This window comes from Eublepharis macularius, chromosome 15 (assembly GCF_028583425.1).
Source record: "Eublepharis macularius isolate TG4126 chromosome 15, MPM_Emac_v1.0, whole genome shotgun sequence".
NCBI lineage: Eukaryota > Metazoa > Chordata > Lepidosauria > Squamata > Eublepharidae > Eublepharis > Eublepharis macularius.
Window position 1 is genome coordinate 30,895,204 of NC_072804.1, and position 20,866 is coordinate 30,916,069.

The 20,866-nt window shown below is 42.4% G+C and overlaps 1 protein-coding gene across 1 annotated transcript in view; it reads right to left on the reverse strand.

Moving 5' to 3' along the window:
• Positions 1–5,490: 5,490 nt before the first annotated feature.
• Positions 5,491–20,866, reverse strand: part of CLIC4 (chloride intracellular channel 4) — a 58,504-nt gene continuing 43,128 nt past the window's right edge. The window contains exons 4-6 of the mRNA XM_054999129.1: positions 18,571–18,677; positions 8,212–8,393; positions 5,491–7,337 (exon numbers count right to left, since the gene is read on the reverse strand). Coding sequence (XP_054855104.1) covers positions 7,173–7,337; positions 8,212–8,393; positions 18,571–18,677 — 454 coding nt within the window. The 3' untranslated portion in view covers positions 5,491–7,172. The remainder of the gene's footprint in view (positions 7,338–8,211; positions 8,394–18,570; positions 18,678–20,866) is intronic.

A 20,866-nucleotide genomic window follows, 5' to 3' on the forward strand; every position in this document is an offset into this window, starting at 1 on the left:
CATTTCCCCCCTCCTCCTTTCTCCCTCAATTTAAGCCTTGGGCGCAGCTTCCACGTGGAGTAAGGAAGAGAGACTCTAGCTGGCTGGGGAGCAGTGAGCTCCCGTCTGACCTTTTCTCTCCCTTGCTCCCTCCTTTCTTTTTTGCTCCCCCTGCCCCCCGCCACCATATACTAAAAGGAATGACAGGAGGATTGCCCATTGGAAATAATAGGAGAGGCTTGAAGGCCCATTGGAGATAATGGGAGCCAGGGATGCCAATTTACTTGCCTGGGCTCCACTGAAATGCATCACAACACACAAAAAAGTTGCAAAGAAAATGCGGAATGGATTTTCCATAAAGGTCTCTGGGACCAGATGGAATACTCTGGGAGTGGAATGACAGCCCCCAGAGTGCAATGACTGTCCCTACCTATAGAGTTTGTGCTCTGGGACCAGAAGGACAGGTTTCAGAGTGGAACAACAGTCCGAGGAATAGGCTCAGTGCTTTGGGACTGGAAGGACAACCCCCAGAGTGCGGTGCCATGACAGCCCCTGGGAGTAGAAGAGTCGAGTTGACACTGAGATTTGTGCACTCAAGTAATTTAATGTGTAACTATTTTGTGCTAACTTTAGGTACAGGCAATGTTTTATCACGAAGAGAGTTTCAACTGAAGTATTACTTGTAATTGAAGTTTAGTTGCTTTACTGAAAAAAAGATGGGTAGGATATAGGGATTCTTTTCCATTAAGACAGAGCCAGTGTGTAGAGTGTAGAACTAAAATATGGGAGACCCAGGTTAAAATCCCCACTCTGCCATGGAAGCTCGCTGGATGATCTTGGGCCAGCCGTGTGCTCTCTCGGCCAAACCCACTTCACAGGATGAGAATAAAACAGAGAGGAGAACAAAGTCAGCTACTTTCGAGTCCGTAGAGACAAAGGTGGAGGGAAGTCCTTTCTTCCACAGAAGGCGGCTCCTCATGGAGTGAAATGGTGTCCTAAGTCTGGAGCCTGCAGATCTATCAAGAATTGTGTCACCTTCTCCTAATATAAGAAGCTCTCTTGCATCAGGGGAAAACTCCTTGTGTGGGGGTGAATGGATCCACAGGCGTCACAGAACGGATTCACAGGCTCCAACCCACTGCTTCCAAAACAGCATCTCCATCACCTTTCAAGATATGTGACTACTAGATCTCATAAACAATGGAATTAGGAAACCTTGAATTCACAGCCACTCCATTTTAACAACAGCACTGAACTGCGATGTGTCTCGAAGTAACAGTTGTGCAATCTTTTCAGATTTCCATTTCCTTTGCACTGTCCTCTAATTTTGTAAATCTGTTGTATATCTTTTACTACAGTTGACCAATCTTGCTTTATTGTTTGTATTATGCTGTGTTTTACTGCTTTGTTCTCTAATTTTGTAATCCGGTTTTATAGCATTGTTTGTACATATTATACTGTTACTACACTGTTTTTAATTGCGTACCCCCGTCTGAGTCTCTGTGAAATACATGGGCTATAAAAGAATAAATAAATACATCTGGAAGCCTTTTGTACCTTTGGCGACTGTGGGGGTTAAGTATATCTCTTTATGCAAATTACCTCAAATTATATATATACATGGAAGGAGTCCCGTGGCGCAGAGTGGTAAGCTGCAGTATTGCAGTCCAAGATCTGCTCACGACCTGAGTTCAATCCCGGTGGAAGCTGGCTCAAGGTTGACTCAACCTTCCATCCTTCCGAGTTCGGTAAAATGAGTACCCAGTTTCCTGGGGGTAAAGTGTAGATGACTGGGGAAGGCAATGGCAAACCACCCCATAAAAAGTCTGCCAAGAAAACATCGTGATGCAACGTCCCCCCATGAGTCAGTAATGACTCAGTGCTTGCACCTATATATATACATAGCTTAGGAAGTATCAGTCCAAAGTTTAGCATCCCATTTACTTCAGCAGACCAGGTCTGTGGTTCAACAGGGAAATCTACTGAAGGAGATTCTTACTCTCCACAGATGATTACATTTAAAAACACAAAACAAAACACAAACCCATTTATTATGTCACAAATCCAACACGGCCACGGTCATAAGTGAAAATATAATTTTATTTTTTAAACAATAGCTGCCAGCAGTTTGCCGGTATATCTGTAAAAGATATTCCAGAAAAGTGAAAAGATAAGCAATATTACAATAGGTTGTATGGAGACTCCAAGTATCCTTCTATACTGAAGCCATATTAATTCCTGCCCATTCTGGGAATTTATACCCCTATCGCCCCCCCATTGCCCCCCCCCCCATTCCTCACATGCAACAGTTGATCAGGATAGACTGCAAAAATGTCATTTTATTTTTTTAAAAAAAAATCTGGAACAACAACGTCAGAGGTGCTCAAAAGGATAGGAAGAATGTGACTATCTGTACCCAACTGTCATAGTCATGGCCGAAAGAAAACTGTCACTGACTTTTAGCCTTCCTTTTCGAGGAGTATTTTCAAAGCATAAACACTTCCTTTCATATCTCATCTTCTGAGTTTCATGGGGCAAGCAAGGCAAAGCATAGCCCTGGATGACCCTGCAGAGGCTGCCACGTTAACCGTTTCACATGATCCCCATGCACATGCATCAAAGCCCGGGAGCTAGTTCTGGGCTCCTACACCTGGCCGCACTAAACACACAGCCACCTATTTTAACACTGATGTGCCCCCCCCAACACACACACACGCACACACACATTTTAACACACAGGTAGAGCTTTCAGCAGCCAATTTTTCAAACCACTGTTACAGCCAAGGTTCTTTATCACTTACCGGTCAAGCTGCTTTAAAGACAAAGGAGTCAGCTAGGCCAGGTAAAAACAGTAAAACTCCATCTATAAAATAACTGTCCTTTAGGTGGCAGACCAATCGTTTGTGTGTCGACACTGGTTCACATGAATATTCTACTAGAAAAGGAGGAGCTTGAGGCCCACTTGCATCACATACAGAGTGTACACAAAGTATCACGGGGGAATCAGCCTTTACTCCTGCAACTTTAAGACCCTCTGCACTTTGATACGAATGGTTAGCAGAAAGATTTATAGGAACAGAAACTAGACCACTTGACAGAAGAGTACACACTTGGATATCAAAAACTAGTCTAGTGGCTGAAAGGAAAGGACAGACACCGCCACTCCTTCCTTTTCAAGCTATTTTTTCAAAGTATCAAAACAAGAGTATTTGCAAGGCTTTTTGATATTTCAGGCAGAAAATCCAACTGGTAGCTCCAGACACACACTGATAAACCTCTGGGAAGTTCTTTGCAAGCTCCACGGAGCAGAATAAGAACTGCACAAGGGAACTACCTGCTCATTTCAATAGCATTTATGCAAGAGAGCTCCTCTGGTGATTGCACCCCATGGGGCAGACTAGGCATTGAGAGAGAGAAAGCCAGTTAGTCTCACTCTGTCTTACAGACGCGCCACCCTCTGACGGACCAACATGAACTTCAGACTCACTCCTGCAGGTCCACATAGTCAACCCCAGGATTATCATTCAGAAAAACTTGCTCCTGCCTATATATAAGCAAAGAAGTAATTCCATGAATGTGCCATCTGCACATTTATGACATCCTCCTACCTTCTCAATCTGAAGAAATCGAAAGCATCTTCAGCAGAAAGAGAGGCAACTCCATTAAACAAAGACACATGATCCATTTCAGGAGAGAAGCCAATACAGCACCTGGACATTGTTTGCACAGCAGTGGCCACTTTCTACATGTGGCAAGACAGGTCCCAAATACGACACTGCCCCCAGCCTTGCTCAGTTCATAAGTATACATGTGTAGCTCTCCCACAGGGCTGTGGCAATTCCCATCTTGTATAAATAAGGAATTGCTGCAACCCGGTATAGTCATCTTGCTTGTATTTCTAGTTCATGTGGGACTGTCACCTTATGCTCTTAAGCCTAATGGAGATAATGGGAAGGAAAGTGTGAACTGGTGCACTGTCAAGAGCACTTTTTAAAAAATGTGCAGGGATGAAAGCAGTATATTTGCAACTCGATAACCATTCCTAAACTGGGTTCACAGTATATGCCCATGTGAAAGATGGAGACTTCCCTTGGGCTAGGCCCACAATGTTCCTTCCTCCCCAGGCCCTGAAACAGAAGCACAATCAAGATATCATTTGAGATGGTAACCACTCAAGACTTCCTGGAAGTCAAACTGAATGTATTAAAAAACCAATTAAGTTGACTAATTGGTCAGGTTAGGCAGCTGTTTGATGGTCACTTCTTTTGAATCACTATTGAAAAAGGAAGCTTATAAATTGAGTTTTGTGCCCTGTCTGAAGCCAGAAGCCCTCAATCCTTTGACTGTTTGGGAAGAGAACAGAATTCTTTCATCTATATGGGCCATGAAGGCATATACATAATTTGTAAGAATTACTCCATCATACAAAATGGGTAAGTGGGATCATAATTAGATGTATCAGGACTTAGGAGATAAGTTTTTTTCTTTCAATATAGCTCCACTTCCTATATTAAAATGTTCCTTCAGCCATGCTAAGGCATCATATCAGCACCAAGTGGTGGGTGAAAGGATATCCTATTTTATACCATCATTTAAAACAAACTAGCAAGCAACTTCTTTTTTAACTGATGTTGGGAAGTGCTAATGGATTTTCCAGAGAGGACCTCAGTTCCAATCCTGAGTTATTAGGGCTATTTTGTCCAATATTTACTAAACAAAATCCACTCCTCTACAATAAGCAGGTATAGTAGCCCTAAAAATGTCAGCTAGGTAAAGGATTGATGGGAGCAACTGCTCAGCTCAAACCCAAATGATGGTAAACACTGGATCATAGCCTTCCAGCTATACCCATCTACCCTCCTACCAAGTTACCAAAACGGCCAGTTTTGTGCCACTAGACTTTCAGTTAATGGCAGACAAGCTATGCTCAAGTTTGGAACTATAATCAGCAACTATCCAGAGATTTCATCACGATGCAGTTCTATCATTTTGCCACATCACTGTTAAATGTGCGTATCTAACTGGGATAACTCCACAGCAAGACAGCAACAGAAAGGCAGCATGGACAAGATCAGCAAGAATTGGGAGCAGATTTCAGGCATGAGAAGTTAAAAATGCTGATTTGGCATTTTCCCCTTCTCCTTTCTGTCAAAGCCAGAGGATGCTTTAAGCATCTGCCCCTTTGCAAGGAAGGCATAGAACTGATTCTGCAATAGTACTGGGCATTTTAAATATAAGGAAGAGCAAGAAGGCACCATAAAAGCCATAGCAACAAATACAAGCCTGTTTCCAAACCACTGGTTTCCACTAATTTTCATGATAGATCACACAGTAGATGTATGGCAGTCGCTATAAAAAAGCAAGGTTTTTACCACCTCTTACCAATAAGTTATTGTCCTAAAATATTTCACCTCCCTCTTCTGTGCTACTGATTTGTGTTGAGTAAATCCAGGCTGGAAAGGAATAGCACTTCTAGACACCTAAAAATTGGTTATACTGTAAAAAAAAAATTACAAAAAAGTATACTGGTGAGACATTTGTTGGAGTAGTTTTTGATGGCTTTTTAAAAATGGAAAGGCTACTCTATGCCTCAAACTTTTGTGTGTTTTTATTAAAGAACACAAAAAGGATTTGCTTTTTTAAAGTTACAGTACTATTTCTTGCTTTCATTCTAGGGAAAAAACCTCTCTGACCTCTAATGAGTCTGGCGTGAAAACCTACAGGTCAGAGATATTTATGCAATGGTTGACTGAAATTAACACAATATAACCTCATGTTCCATGGCTTTAGAGAAGAAAAAAAAATCTTTTTTGGAATTATGGTTCTTTTAAGGCAACCATGTTTGTTCTTGAAGGTCACTTTGCACGTATTTTAAAAAACTGTTTAAAAAACTGTTCTCATCAAAATTTTGATGTTAACAGACGTAAGCAGGAAACCTCTGCAGCAACAATTGCTATACTTCTAATTAGCAACATGAGAGTAGCTTTTTTGTTGAATAGAAACTAAGCACTTATCGAAGACGTTTAACAGCACAGGTTTTGAATATCTGTTCAGGAATAAGTCCTGCATATTGACAAAGCTCTTAGTGCCTTAAAAAGAAGCATCTTGCTATTCTTGTCACCTTGTCTTTTGTCATGAAGGCCAGATTCTTCTTTACTGGTGGTGCAGCTTAAAGTCATCCTCTAATGAAGATTTCCTGGGGGGGAGACTGACCCAGCCACTTGGCAGTCCAAGAGGACCAAAGCAAAAAAGATTGGACCCATGCAAAAATGGGTAAATTACAAATAAGCGCCCCCCCCCCTTCCCAAGAGTACAGCTTCCTGGTATCTGAGCTTGTCCACTGACTTCTCCTTAGGAGCAAAGGCAGTCTCCTAATTTTCTCCCAGTAATTCTGCAAGTTGCTCCTTTTCAGGGCAGACAATAAGCAGCTTAGGGGCACAGTGCAGACAGACCAATAGGTGCAGTGTTTCGAAGAGCTCTGGTGTACACCGTTGTCTAAAGACATCCCCCAAATACATAAATAACCTTAAACCACATCAAGAAACACTTCTCAGACTGATTTGGGAATTTGTCATTTAACATCAAAGGTCCAGTTATATACAATCAGTAGGATCAAAACAATAAAGCTTTTAATGAACTGAACGGTTTCAGGCTGCAGATTGCAGGGGGGATACGCTGTGTATTTTGTATACTCTCCAATGAAAAAACTTCTTCGAACATCTTTTTTTTTTAATCTAAAAAAGCCTAGGGTGAACCCTTGTTCCCAACATGCCAGTCTGTGCACACACTGGGGAGATATTCTAATATGCAGCCCACCCCCCTATTCTGCAGTAGTTCAGTCCAGAAAATCTTTACCACTCAGTTCTACTGACTAAATAAACTGGTTCTCATCTAATATAGGTCCAGTACCTGCAACTTTATCCATAGCTCACGAGAGCAAAAGCAGTGAGCCATTCAGAACTCCTGGCCAAGATTCCAGAATTGGTGTACTGCAGCATCAAACAACTACAGCAGGCAGAATGTCAAAACAACCATCTGCAAGTTTTAAACAAATCACTGTACCCTTGGTCCTATGAAACATAACACTGAATAACTGCAAAATCATGCAAAGTAAATTGCTATCTTAAAAAGACAAAAACAAAGAGCAGTCTGTTAAAAGAAGCATTTCGTTATGAACGTTGGTGAAGTGCTGCTTATTTAGCAAGTCTCTTAGCTACATCACTGTAAGCGATTTCAATTTCTTTGTCTCCAGGACAAGTGTTGGTGAATTCATCACGGCTGTAGGCATTGGTCAGGTACCTCCATATCCCCGTCATGGACTTGGGAATATCAAAGTTGCGATATTTTTTGGCCACAACCTGAAAGCAGAGAAAGGAAAGAATCTCTGAGCGCCACTTGCAAGGGTTAGGGCTGGCCAAACAAGCTTGGGCCTCTGGAATGGAAAATCCAAACAGCACCCCAGATATTCTAACGTAAGATACAACTCGCAAGGAAGCTGTCCTGCAAGAACCCCACTGGAATGACAGCATTACATTCCAAATCCAGCAAGAAAATTCCATGGTAAATCATGCCCATGGGGGGCAGGGGGGGGGAATCAAGTTGTTTACAGCAGTGTTGGTCCAAAAGTAAAGTCCAAAAAGTCAAGAACACAATCCATGTGGTACCTTTTATTAGTGCCAACCCAACGATCCATAATCGTGTGCAAGCTTCCCGGTTCTCAAAAACCCTTTAATAGGCCAGATTTTACAAACAGGGGAAAAAGCAAATGTTAAGAATATTTTTCTGGCCACGGTGTTAAGACTACACTCCTCTTGCCAGCATGTGGTGGATTTGCTGATAGGCAAAGATGAATCAGGTTTCGGGTTGTTGCAGGCCAGGGGCTACATAAAGTAAATAACACAATTAAACTCCATAGCAACAATTCCCTCCAAAAGTCTCTAATCCTCTCCTTATCCAGGGAGACTCGTTCCTTTTCAGAAGGAAGAGCAGTAGCAATCACTTGCAGTCAAAATTATAGCCTACTGGGCATTTGACTTTGGGTTCAGTTTTTGGCCAGACTCGGGACAAGCTGCCACATAGCAGGGAGGGACTGGTTCACATGATGAGCATAGCGTTCAGTAAAGATATAACCGTTTGCATCTGCAACACAACTTGCACTACATTTCACCACAAAGCTTACATGTTCATCTGAGAGTCAAACAGGCTTTCACGAAACAGCCAAGTGGCACTTACTTTAACAATATGTAGCTTGGGCAATAAGTTGCAATCTGCTAGCGTCATCTCATCACCATCAAGAAACTTGCGGGCGGAAACCAAGATGTCCTCCATGCTGTTCTCATCGATCTCGTCAGGGAGAGGAGTGTTTAGGTAGTCGTCCAGCTTTTGCAGAGTTTTCAGAAGGCCTCGCTCCAAGGCTGGAACAAAGAAAAGGCAGGTGCATAAGAAATTAAAAGAAAATGAAATCATGCAAATTACAGAATGGTTACAGAATGGCTTCCCAAAGAAGATTTATCAAAAGTACATTTTTGTATGGGTATTACAAACAACAGCAAGACCTGTCTTTTTAGCAACACACCAGGAGTATATTTTTCTTTAAATCAGTGGGTTTTTTTTAAATTGTATTGTAGTTTGTACCCATTTTACTGTAAGCTGCATCGGGTGACTTTTGAGCAGAAAGATGGGAGTTTCTAGTTGCCTACATAGATGCTGAGGGAGCTATGGCTTTCAGTAGGACATTCTGATTCATAGGGTTGACTGAAGTCGGAAGTAACTCGACAACACAACGCACACACGTTTTCATTTATGAAAGTGCACTTCATAGCAAACCATTGTTTGCTCTTTGTATCTAAACCCTCAAGCTATGGTTTATCTATTCCCTACAAACCAGCATTTCCTATTCTTGATTTAATGATGGGTTTGAATCCTGATTTGCAGGAAACAGAGCAGAGCACTTTGTTTGTTTGACTCTGATTAACAAATTGTGGTTTGCTACAAAAACAGGTATCTACCACACACGAAGGGAAATGGGAAGGTGGGCACGAGCTTGATCCCCCTCCACCCAGGGGCTGATTCCCATAACCAACAGTTTGGTCACTGCTGTTTAGTCATCACTCAGTTCAAGGTCACGACTACCACATCCAAAGTCCTTCATGGCCTTGGCCCCTCACACTTATGCAACCGCCTCTCTCCCTGTGTTCTGCCACGGCAGCGTCATTCATCTGAACAGGGCCTTCTGCAGATCTCTCTCTGCAGCGGGGCAAAATCAACAGCTGCCCCAAGACTTCCAGTTAAGCGGACGGAGTAACCAAAAACAACTCTATGCTGCTCCTGTCTCTTCTGCAGGTTTTACCTTGATTTTGGACCTGTTTCATTTGATACAGCAGTAATTTGCCTTCAACTTTACTCTTTTGTTTTCTCTTCCCCTTTACTCTTTTTGTTTCCTCTTTTTCAGTGTTTTTTTTCTCTAAGCATTTCTAGGCTTTAGACAGATATATAGTTCATAAATATCTGTGTATAGCTATATAGGGGAGAGTGGCCAGTATTGTTGAGAACTCTGGCATCTTACCTAGGAGCAGAGATTTTTTTTCTTTTTAAAACACTTCCTTTTCCCTGTATTGTTTTGGTGGGTAGCTGGTGGTTGATTTACAGAGTTACTGTTGTACCTATATTGTTTGTAAATTTTCTGGCCTTCGTACTTCTTTACTATTTTTTGACAAATATTTCATTCATAATAAAGTTCTCTATGTCACATTTTGTACCTACTTTGTGATAAAGGAAATGGGTTTTGTGATTGTATATACTACTTGCAAGCTTTATGCTCAACATGATATCATGGAATGTTAAGGGCTTGATGGACTCTATCAAGTCTTAATGCCGATGCACCATTAACTCAGATAATGGCAAATGATAAGAATAAGCTGTGTAGGGACTGGCATGGAGGCACATGTTACAGATTTGTCTACTCCGTCTAAGCGTGTTACTATATTGATACATAAACGTTTCTCTTTACAGGTTCAGCAAGTGATAACAGACCCAAACGGTCAGTTTATTTTTTTGGTAGTAAAAAGTGCTGACTCTATTATAGTTCAGATTAATGTATATGGTCCAAATGTCGATTCTCTAGATATGTTTCATCTATGTTCCAGCAACTTGGTAAACCTTACATATAATAATTATTTGCTGGTGGGGGGAGATTTTAATGAAATACTAGATAAAGGCTTGGATCAAAGTACATTCCCGTGTAAAGAATATTCTTTGGTGAGGTCTACACTTAAAAACTTATATAGTTAAACCAGGTTTGATTGGAGTATGTTACACTTAAAGAATAGAGATTATACTTTTGTTTCTTCTCTGCATCATAACAGTTTTCAACTAGATTATTTTCTCGTTTCAGTTACTTTGATGCCTCAGGTTACAGCTTGTGATATAGATGTAACTGTTACTTCTGATCATGCCCCTATTTCAGTAGTCCTTCAGTTTTCAGATTGGGTTAGACCACCCAGTTTATGACATCTCAATGTGGCTCTTTTTAATGATGAAATCTTTAAAAAAAGGTGGTAGCTGAGCTTTCAGAGTAATTTAATACTAATTTATTACAAATCAAGGAACTGCTAGTTCTTATGCTATTGAATGGGAAGCTTGCAAAACTTTTATTAGAGGAAGAATTATGGCATATTCTTCTCATAAGGAGCTTAGAGAAAGGGGAAAATCATGAAAAAATACATTGAAATGTTTGCTAAGTCAGTTTGCTACATCTCCCACACCAGATCTCTACTGAGAGTTACAAAAGGCTAAATATGAATTGAATAACATACTGTGAGCGAAAGCAGAATATGTTTTGACCTGTTTGTGTTAGTCATATTGGGAAAGGGGGGAGAAAACAGGTAAGTTATTAGTGCATTTTTTAAGCAGCAAATATGGCCCTACAGCTTTGAGTTCTACAGAACCTTCTCCACTTTCAGAAACTCTTATTGAATCCACACAGAAAACAAAACCTACAATATTTGTTTATAAATATTTAATGCTGGTCAATAAATATGATATGCAGTGTCTTAGAGATGAATGGAATAGTGAGCTAGTCCAGTTCTGCCAAAGCAATGGGATATGCCTTTAAGCCTTATACTTGTTGCTGCTATGGCTCTTAAGTAAAGGTGGGCACGAACCAGGGAAAAAACAAACAGAACTTTCACGAATTTGCTCCAGTTCGCGAACCAGTTCGTGGTTCGTGGGGTTTAAATACCCCTTTCCATGCTGCTGTGAAGCCTGCTTGGATCAGCTGCTTGGTGGGGAGATCCCCGACAAGCAGCTGATCGGGGGGTTTAAATGCCCCTTTCTGTGCTGCTTCCCAGCAGCAGGGAAAGGGGCATTCCCCCCACTGGCTTGGATCAGCTGCTTGTCGGGGAAATCCCCAACCAGCAGCTGATCAGGGGGGTTAAATGCCCCTTTCTGTGCTGCTTTGCAGCAGCATGGAATGGGGCATTTCACCCCTGCAGGCTTGGATCAACTGCTTGTCGAGGAGATCCCTGACAAGCAGCTGATCAGGGGTTTAAATCCCCCTTTATGTGCTGCTTCTCAGCAACGGGGAAAGGGACATTCCCCCACCGGCTTGGATCAGCTGCTTGTCAGGGAGATCCCCGACAAGCAGCTGATCGGGGGTGAAATGTCTCTTTCCCTGCCGCTAGTTTGCAAAGCACAAATCGGCCCAGTTCGTGACGAACTTTAGTTCATCTTGCAGTTCATGCCCATCTCTAATCTTAATCTTAATCTCTAATCTTAATCTCTAATCTTGTGTCTCTTTAGTATATGCTTTAGACATGTCCAGTTATTCGGTTCTTTCTGGAGGAAGTCATTACTCATATTAATTTTGTACTGGAATACACAGTTATTTTTGCGGATGTTTATGTTTTTTTAAACTATTTGCCTCTCTCTTGGATCCTAAACAATAGTCAACAGAAATGGACCTTCCGTGCATTTACAGTCACTAAAAGACTTAAACTATAGCACTGGAAAGACAAAAGCTCACTTCCCTTAATTCATTGGATCGAGGACTTTAAAAACTTAGACAGCAATTGCATATGGACTTATTTTTAGATATTTGGTGACCTTTTATAGATGCTTATGTATAGATTTATCAGCATTGTTTTTCCTTTTTAGCTCAAATAAATTTTTTAAAATAATTTTTTTAAAAAAAACCAACAGCTGCCCATACACATGCTTTCTCCGGGTAGCCCTCTACCTTATGTAATGGTCTTCCTGAGGAGGTCAGGAAAGCTCCCACTCTTTTGGCTCTCCACAAATTATGCAAGTCTGAATCATTCAGAAGGGACTTCTATCCAGATAATAGGGCTGAGTCATAAGCAATAGCTCAGAAAGACACCTTGACAAGGGACAGGGACTATAGAATATGCTATTGGGTACTGTCTGTTGATGTAAATATGCTCCTGCTCGCGAGTTTCCACATTGCTAAACATGCCATGTTAATTAGTTAAGGATTGTTTTAGAAAGATATCTCTGTGCTTGGCTTCGTGCTTGTTTTCCATTTTTTTCTGCTATATCCTATTGTATCTTCTCACTGCATGTCTTAACTGTTGTTCATTATCGCACCTTGCTCAGTGAATGTCCTAGCTGTTCATTATATTGTATTTCACTTGCACTATGTAATCTACCTTGGGCCTCAGTGAGAAAGGGATGATGGCGATTTTGCCCTGCGCCCTTGAAATATGGAAGGAACCAGTCAGAAAATATGAAAATGAGAACATATTTCTTCTGGGCAAAACCTAGATGGGGGCCCTTCTGTTTTGGTGAGATCAAGAGCCAAAGGACACAGCTCTCCGCTTTGAAATTCTATTGTTCTGTATAGGCTCCTGAAGGCAGCCAGCACGTAACAGCAGAGGGCAGTGTTGCATATAATATTGCTTTCCTTCCAGGGCACAGTAGAGAGACTTTTGCTCTTGCAGCCTGGAATGCTGAAGAATGTAGTGTTTGCAGAATTATGTAAATAAGAAAATACCGACAATGTTCCTCGGGGATATTTCAAGAAATCACTTTTAAGACTCTGAAGGGGCATAAAGAACACAGAGCGGAGGGAGTTTAATGTTAAAAGAACAGCAAAACAGATTTATGGCTTCTGTAGGCCAAACAAACCATTCACAAAGCCACCTCAATGTCTTGCAGCCTCATGGTGCTTGCAAGCTTATAAACAGTCCACAAACAGTAGTTGGCTTCATGTCCACATCAACAGCTGATACACACAGCTAGTCCTCATTCCCAATGGCTGAATCTACAAAAGCAGGCCAAAGGTCATGTGTGCTTATATACTGCTCTTCTGGACAGATTAGTGCCACACTCAGAGCAGTTAACGAAGTTAGCGCTATTATTATCCCCACAATACAGCTGGGGAGCTGGAGCTGAAAGGAGTGGCTTACCCAAGGCCACTTGCAGGGTTCATGGCAGTAGGAGTCAAACCCGCAGACTGCTGGCTCAAAGCCCAGCTACTTAACCACTATGCTACAGATTCCAACTAATGCTTTCCACACACTATTATGCCCAATGCTGCATGCCAGTTGGGACAGAGGCAGCACCGTGTAACCTGGAATGGGAACTAAGAATGATTCTGTGGGAACGTCTACACAGAGATAATCCCTTCTCGTCTGCATTCTGAATTAGTTACAGCAATGCAATTAACTGGGTTTTGTCAAGACTGATCAAATCCAGGCTTCAAGGTGGTGGCTGCAACCCAACAATTGCACGTGTGTAGGTGGTCACACAGACACACACTCACCTGTGGCTGCCCTCTTTAGGGATTGCTTGGCACACTCACAGCACAATCCTAAGAGGAGTTACTCCAGTCTAAGCCCATTGATTTCAATGGACTTTGACTGGAGTGACTCTTCTTAGGATTTGTACTGTCAGCACAGTATCCCTCAGAGTAAAACTTTCTCCAGCTCAGAAGAGAACAGGGAGCTCCTTATGCATGCATACTTTGCTTGGAACTCCAGGCTGCTGCATGACAGTGGGGAAAATACCACTGTACTAGAGATGCCTAAATCCAGGAGTCAATGATTCTATCAGTGACATCAGAAAAACTGTATGCACTCAAAGAGTACATCAGTTCTGAATCCAGAACTATTATGCATCCACTTCAATTTGCACCAGCTTTCTTACTAGGATTCTGAGGCTGCAATACCATCTATGCACGGAAAACATGGCACTGGCCCACGAGATTGAACTTCCTTTTAAAAATAAAATCCAGTTTTCATTTAAAATAAAGCAGCAAGCTTCTAGTCAATAAAGTTGCAAAGATAGACATGAAGTCTATGGTAATGCTTAGTCAGTAAGATCAGACAAAAGTACGTATTTCACATAAATAGCTGAAGTGAGAATTTTGCTTTTAACTACGTGTGAATTAGGACTGTGACCTAGGCAAGGCTAAGCCCTCAGCAACTTAGACTATCGTGTAGAGTAAAAAATAATAATCCTGGCCCTATTATATTAGATATCTGTCCTATTGAATGCCTTGATAAACACTGTAATCTGTTTCGAGTCTCCGTGAGAAGGGTAATAAAATTATTTAAAAACAAAAAGCCAATTCATTGCTAGCCCTTTATACAGCCTACAGCAGTCCAGGAAGATGCAGTATTTTTCCTCCTTTGTGCTGTGAGTAGGCTTGCCATCAGACCTGGAGATGTCCTGTCCCTTTAATAGAGGCTTACTGTGTGGAAATGGGCAGGTGAAACTTTTCGTGGCAGGGAGGTAAACAACAACACATCCCATTAGGCCTCTTTAAAAGGACAAGGCATTATTCTCCAGGCCAGTTGGTAACCCTAGCTGCGACCCAGAGCAACAAAAAGCCACCAGCGGAATGTACCTTGGAAAAGATATTCACCGTACACTGATCTGCTTTATCAGGTCCCTGTGCAAAAGCTTGCCTGGCAACCAAATATGTCTTATTTACCAAGATGTAACTTAACCCACAATCTATAAGTCTGTGCATTCAGTTGAGGGGTTAATAGTCATTGAGAGACTGCCAAGGGTCACAGATCTCTCAGAGCAGGAGATCAGTTATGCAGAACTTTCAGCAGGACTGAAAAATCGTAGATATACCAACCACTTACGGCTTAGCAGGAAACCCGTTTGTACTAAGCTATCTAATTATATGTGAACTAGTCCAGTTTGGTGACGTGGACTATGAAATCTCTAGGATTCCTTAACAATAGGTTGAAGAAATTGTGTGGATTTTGACCAATGCAGAGGGAGAAGAGCTGTTAAACCAGAAGTCAGGGAGTTCTCTGAAGAGAGAACAGGTGCTCAGAGTCAATATAGTTTAAGTTGCCAGGGAAAATGATTGAAGGAAAAAACAGCTTTACTTGTTGAGAAAAGTTTTAACATCAGCCTTCTACATTCAGCAGCAGTTCACATGATAGATCTCAGGGAGCATCCAAGGTCCCACTATTAAAAACTCCTGAAGTGGCATAGGGGATCATTACTGGGGGCACTGGGAAGCAGCAAAGGAGGTGCCAGGCCAGAGTTGTGATGATGGAGCACAGCCAGCTGAACCTAGACCCAACATCTTGATGCACTCTGGTGTCTCCCCTCACACCAACACTTCACAGTCAGAGCTGAGACGCGCCTCTCAACCACTACGTACTGCTGTTCAGCATGCCTGTGCAATGCAGAGCTTGCTCTCTGCGGCAGATTTTCACAGCCTAGGAATTATGACTGGAGGAAAAAATGGAAAGCAACAACAGTGACTGGCTAAGACAGGGGTACATCCAAAGAAACTTGGCCAGCTATGGGGTACGATTACTTTACTACCTCACCCAGCTCTGAGTGGCAGTCCTCAGAAGAGCCACAGGTAATCTTCCGACCTTCAGGGTCACCTATCCCCCAGGCGCCCAATCCTTGTACTTCTTTTTCTTGAGAACTTAAGTCTTGAGATCATATTTATGAAGAGAATAAGTATAAATTTATTTAATCTGCCCATAAAGCAGAATGTTATTTTCTGCAGAGAGCACGTGTGTTCCAGCCTTTAGAAGAAAATCCTTTTTATACTTGCAAGGGCAGGTTTGCCCTACTCCTTTTGATTCCTCATGCTATGCAAAGCATGTACTAGCTGTTCTAAGAACCAGCCTCGCTTATGTAACATGTGATTCTACAAAGTTGCTTCTTTGATATTCACTTTGAATCTGTTCCATGCAAAACTACCATGCACTTCTATTCTGGGGCTCCCTACCACTACACAGAACTGGAACCAAATGATCATCCTTGAACAGCAAACTCAGTACAAAGAGCCAGCAGGAGTCTAGTTTGTAACTGTCCCAATCGCTTGTACAAGGCCCTTATTCTGCAAGTTTGAAAAGCAGCCTGAGATGTGCCAGCCCCCGTTTTTTTACAGAAACATCAAAAGCTACCTTGATGAATACATGGCTCTTAGATACAGATGCTCTGTGAATGTAATCATGTAAGGGTTGTTAAACACAGGCAGGGGGGTTTAGCAAACATAATGGCTTTGTTCTTTTCAGCAGCTTTGGCAGTTGGGTGATTGTTTGCCTTTAATGGGCCATTGTTCTATGCATTGTCTCCATCACACACACATGCCTGTCCACAAACCATAAGGCCTGCATCTTTCACGTACGTTAAACACCCAGAGGTACAAATCAAGGATGCGGAGGAAACAGAGGTGGCCTGTTCCTGTGCACCTCAGCATATTTTTCGGGTGATGGATGGAGGCCAAGTCTAACTTCAGGAAGGAACTATTCTTAAAGTGCGAAGATGAAGGATGCCTCTGCTTGCTGGACAATAAGCAAAAGCTATGTAAGCAAATGTGCTACTTGTGACCAAGAACTGAGCAGCACAGCCCTTTAATGATTATGAGATGGATTCAAAAAGGGAACCAACTGCACTTCAAAGTGCTCCTTCAGACCCAGTATCTTTACCAATTCACCTGGCATCATCTCTGAGGCACCAGGCACACACTGTACAATTTACCAAAATCTTTGCTGGTTAAGGTGCATGCGTTTGGGTTTAGTTCCTGGCACTAACATTATGAGCTGAGAGTTTTTATTGCTAATTTAGCTGAATTTTCTTGTTAATGTGGTTTAATATTGCCTTTCTTTGTATGCATCAGAAGACACACTGAATATCCCTCCGTTTGGCCAGTAAGATAAGAGCCAGCACGGTGTAATGGCTGGAGTGTTGGCTGGGCTAGCATCTGGAAGACCCAGTTTGAATCTCTGCTCTGATATGGAAGCTCACCGTGTGACTTGGGGCCAGTCACACACGCTCAGTCTATCCTACCGCACGTGGTTGTCACAGCGTTGTTGTTATTTGAGGACAAAATGGAAGAGAGGAAAATGACGTAAGGTGCTTTGGGTCCCCACTGGGGAGAAAGGCAGGCCATAAATAAAGTAAATAAATAAAAATACAATATAACCTTTTAATAAAAAAACAAACCCTACAATCAGGGACAGGATGCTACACCGAAAGTATGCACAACTCAAGGAATAATAACAACAACATTCAATTTATATACCGCCCTTCAGGACAACTTAATGCCCACTCAGAGCGGTTTACAAAGTATGTTGTTATTATCCACACAACAAAACACCCTGTGAGGTGGGTGGGGCTGAGAGAGCTCTGAGAGAGCTGAGACTGACCCAAGGTCACCCAGCTGGCTTCAAGCGGAGGAGTGGGGAATCAAACTCAGCTCTCCAGATTAGAGTCCCGCGCTCTTAACCACTACACCAAACTGGTTCTCTGGAGGTGCAAGACCACAGCATTCTTGGATCTATTTCCTTCTGGACAAACAGGGCTTGTGTAGGACAGTGTCGTGTTATGCGCCATGTATCAAACGCAGCCCTTGGAAACAGTGGTGATGTGCTGTAGCAGTTACATCCAGCGTGCCCCACCCCCAAATATCCAGCCTCCAGACAGGAGGGCTTTGAGTTTTCTCTTCTAGAGGGTACTGACTTTCAGCTGAAGTCATAGACAAAACTGGAGCATGTGTTCTTGGCAAAGGGACCAAGAAGTGTTTGGCTGCTCTATCCCGTGCCCAGAATGGAATTGCTCCTCATAGGAAAGGTTGAAATCTAAATCATTGATATGCAACAAAACTGCAATGGAGGCTAAGGGAGAGATCAGTTTGGATGGGAAATTCACAGTGGAGAAGTGACTGTACAGCATTGAATCCTTTATGTGCCAACTGCTTCTCTGCTTCCATTCCCTACCAGACCACTTCCCTTGGCTGCATTGCCAATATGGGGTAGGGAAAACTGCAACAGAGAGGAGGCAAGGAAAGTGTTAGGCACCCATTCCCTTACTTCTCCACTCTAGATAATCTCCTCCCCAAACAGCATCCCCTCCCCCTCCCCCTCCCCACTCCCCCCGGCCAAAAAGGGTGTTGGTGGTAAACCATGATTCTATTACATTTGTTAAACGTGTGCAGTAAAAGGCCTTAAATAAAGCTGCTAGCCTTAAGGCAACTGCTACTTGATCAAGAAAAGAGGCAACCCCGCACCTCAGCATTAATACAACTGGAGAGAGCCAGATAGTTCAACTCCACAAGAGGCATAAAAGCAACTAATGATGCCCTACCTTCATTAGCTTCTGGCCTGGAGTTCTTGATAAATGCTGAAAATTTGGCAAAGATGTCCATTCCAGCAGTATTTGATTCTGGATGTTTTGAGGAAAGTTTTGCATACCTGAAGAGGAAGATAAGTTTCTAAGTTTACAGTGTGATTTAGACTACAGTATAGCATTGCTCCTTTCCAATTAGGAAAACGTAAGTCAAATACAGAATAAACCAATGAAATGGCACAGAACGCTCATCTTTTGTTACTGATGGAAACCTTCCTGAATTTACTTGTTGATGGTTAATACAATTGTCATAGAAGGTCTTTCAAGGCTGGATTAAGACAAGCTGAGGCTCTGAAGTTTAAGAGACCTCACAACATCTCCTCCACTAGGGTAATTTGGTAAACTTAAAAAAAATTATTTAGAGGGCCCACACCACACGTTACTTAGCTCACGCATAAATGTAGCTCTGGGGTCTCTGTTTCTTCCTTCAGCCTCTACGCTACAGGGGCTGCTAAACAGCCTACCAGTTCATGATGCTTGGCCCTCAGATGGCATTCCCATGTTCTCCCTGGACAATTCCCCTTTTGGGATCCAGAAGAAGCACCAGACCGCTTGGACAGCAGCCACTCCCAACTTTCAGGGACCAGGAGAGGCAGCAGACACAGCCATGGTAATGCTGTGGTAGGCTTTCCATCCCAGGAAAAGAGTGTCACAACACTTTCCCAACCAATAATGCTGGACCTCCAGTGCTCGGTCCAGCCCAGGAAAGAAGGAGATGCTACCTCTTGACACTGAAAAACTGTTATTTGCCTGCAGAGTTTGCCATATTATTTTTCCTCCTCTCCCGCGCCCCAATGCCTCTGCACCTCACTTGGGTCCCGTTTGTTTTCTTATGCTCCTCAGAACAACACAGCAGTCCTGAGAGTCACTTGCTTCTCCAAGTGAAGACAGATCCTGTAATCTAGACACCAACATTTTTAGTTAGCCTGCACATTATTTCACTAAACACAACAATCAAGACCTCATGAGAGGATGTTGCATCTGCCTGTACTGAGAATCACTGGTCATTAACTGTGTCAGCAGTTACATGACATTTTGCCAAACCAAGCAGTGACATTAGGAAGAGGAGGGTAACAGCTTTCCTTAGGAACTGACTGGCCTCTTACACCTTCAACAGTTAACAGGATGCCAGCCATTTAAACAGAATGAAACTTGGCCATCAGGTCTTTTAAGATTCTGCAATAACTAGAGTAAAGTGTCCTTTAAAAAAAATTAATTTCAGGATTTTTAGGAGGATGTTAGGAGTCCTGGCTGATGCCTCATAAACAAGTTTCCACCTTGTAATTAATCTGAAGATTTAGACCATACTCATATTTAAGCTAGTGGGCTTATTGGAAATTGTGGGATTTATATAATAAAGTTGGCCCCACGGCGCAGAGTGGTAAGCTGCAGTACTGCAGCCCAAGCTCTGCTCACTCAGGATCTGAGTTCGATCCTGGTGGAAGCTGAGTTCAGATAACCCACTCAAGATTGACTGAGCCTTTACCTTTACCTATATAATAAAGTTAATCCAGGAGCAACTGCTTTCAAAAAGAAAAAGCTTCTTCTATCTTCTTCCTCCCCACCCCCTAAACCCTAGTCTTAGAAAAATTTAAGTGGCATTGTTCTGGAAAACCAACCTACCAATTTGAGAAATACTTTTTGCTTCATACCCAAGTACTAGAGAGTAGAGATGGACAAGAACCAGAAAAAAACCGAACCATGCAGTTCATGGGTCATCACGTTTCATGAACCACGAACTTTCATGAACCTGCCCCAGTTCACAAATCGGCTCATTTTGGTTCATGAAAATGTCATTTCCGGGCCGCCAAATCACCACTTCCGGGTCAGCAGAAGGTCACTTCCAGGTCAGCAGAAGGTCTGAAGGAAGTCCATCCCCTGTTGCCTAGGAAACTGATTAATTGGTGCCAGGCTGTCTGCATTGATGAATAGAAAAATGAACCAAACAAACCAGCCTAAAGTTCGTGGCAGTTCATCAGAAATGGGATCTGAAGAACCACTGGTTCACAAACCATAAACTGGCCTGGTTCATCACGAATTTTGGCTCATATTTCAGTTCGTGCCCATCTCTACTAGTGAGTGATCCACTAGATCTGACTTCAACACAGAGTTTTTAGCAGCAAGTCCCAGAATTAAGCATCAATCCCCTTTGGCATCTCTTATTACAGGTGAATGAAAGGACAACAAAGGCTCTTTTCTGTGGGGAAAGCCACTTGCACTTGCTTGCCATGAGACGGTATATTTAAGAAAGCTA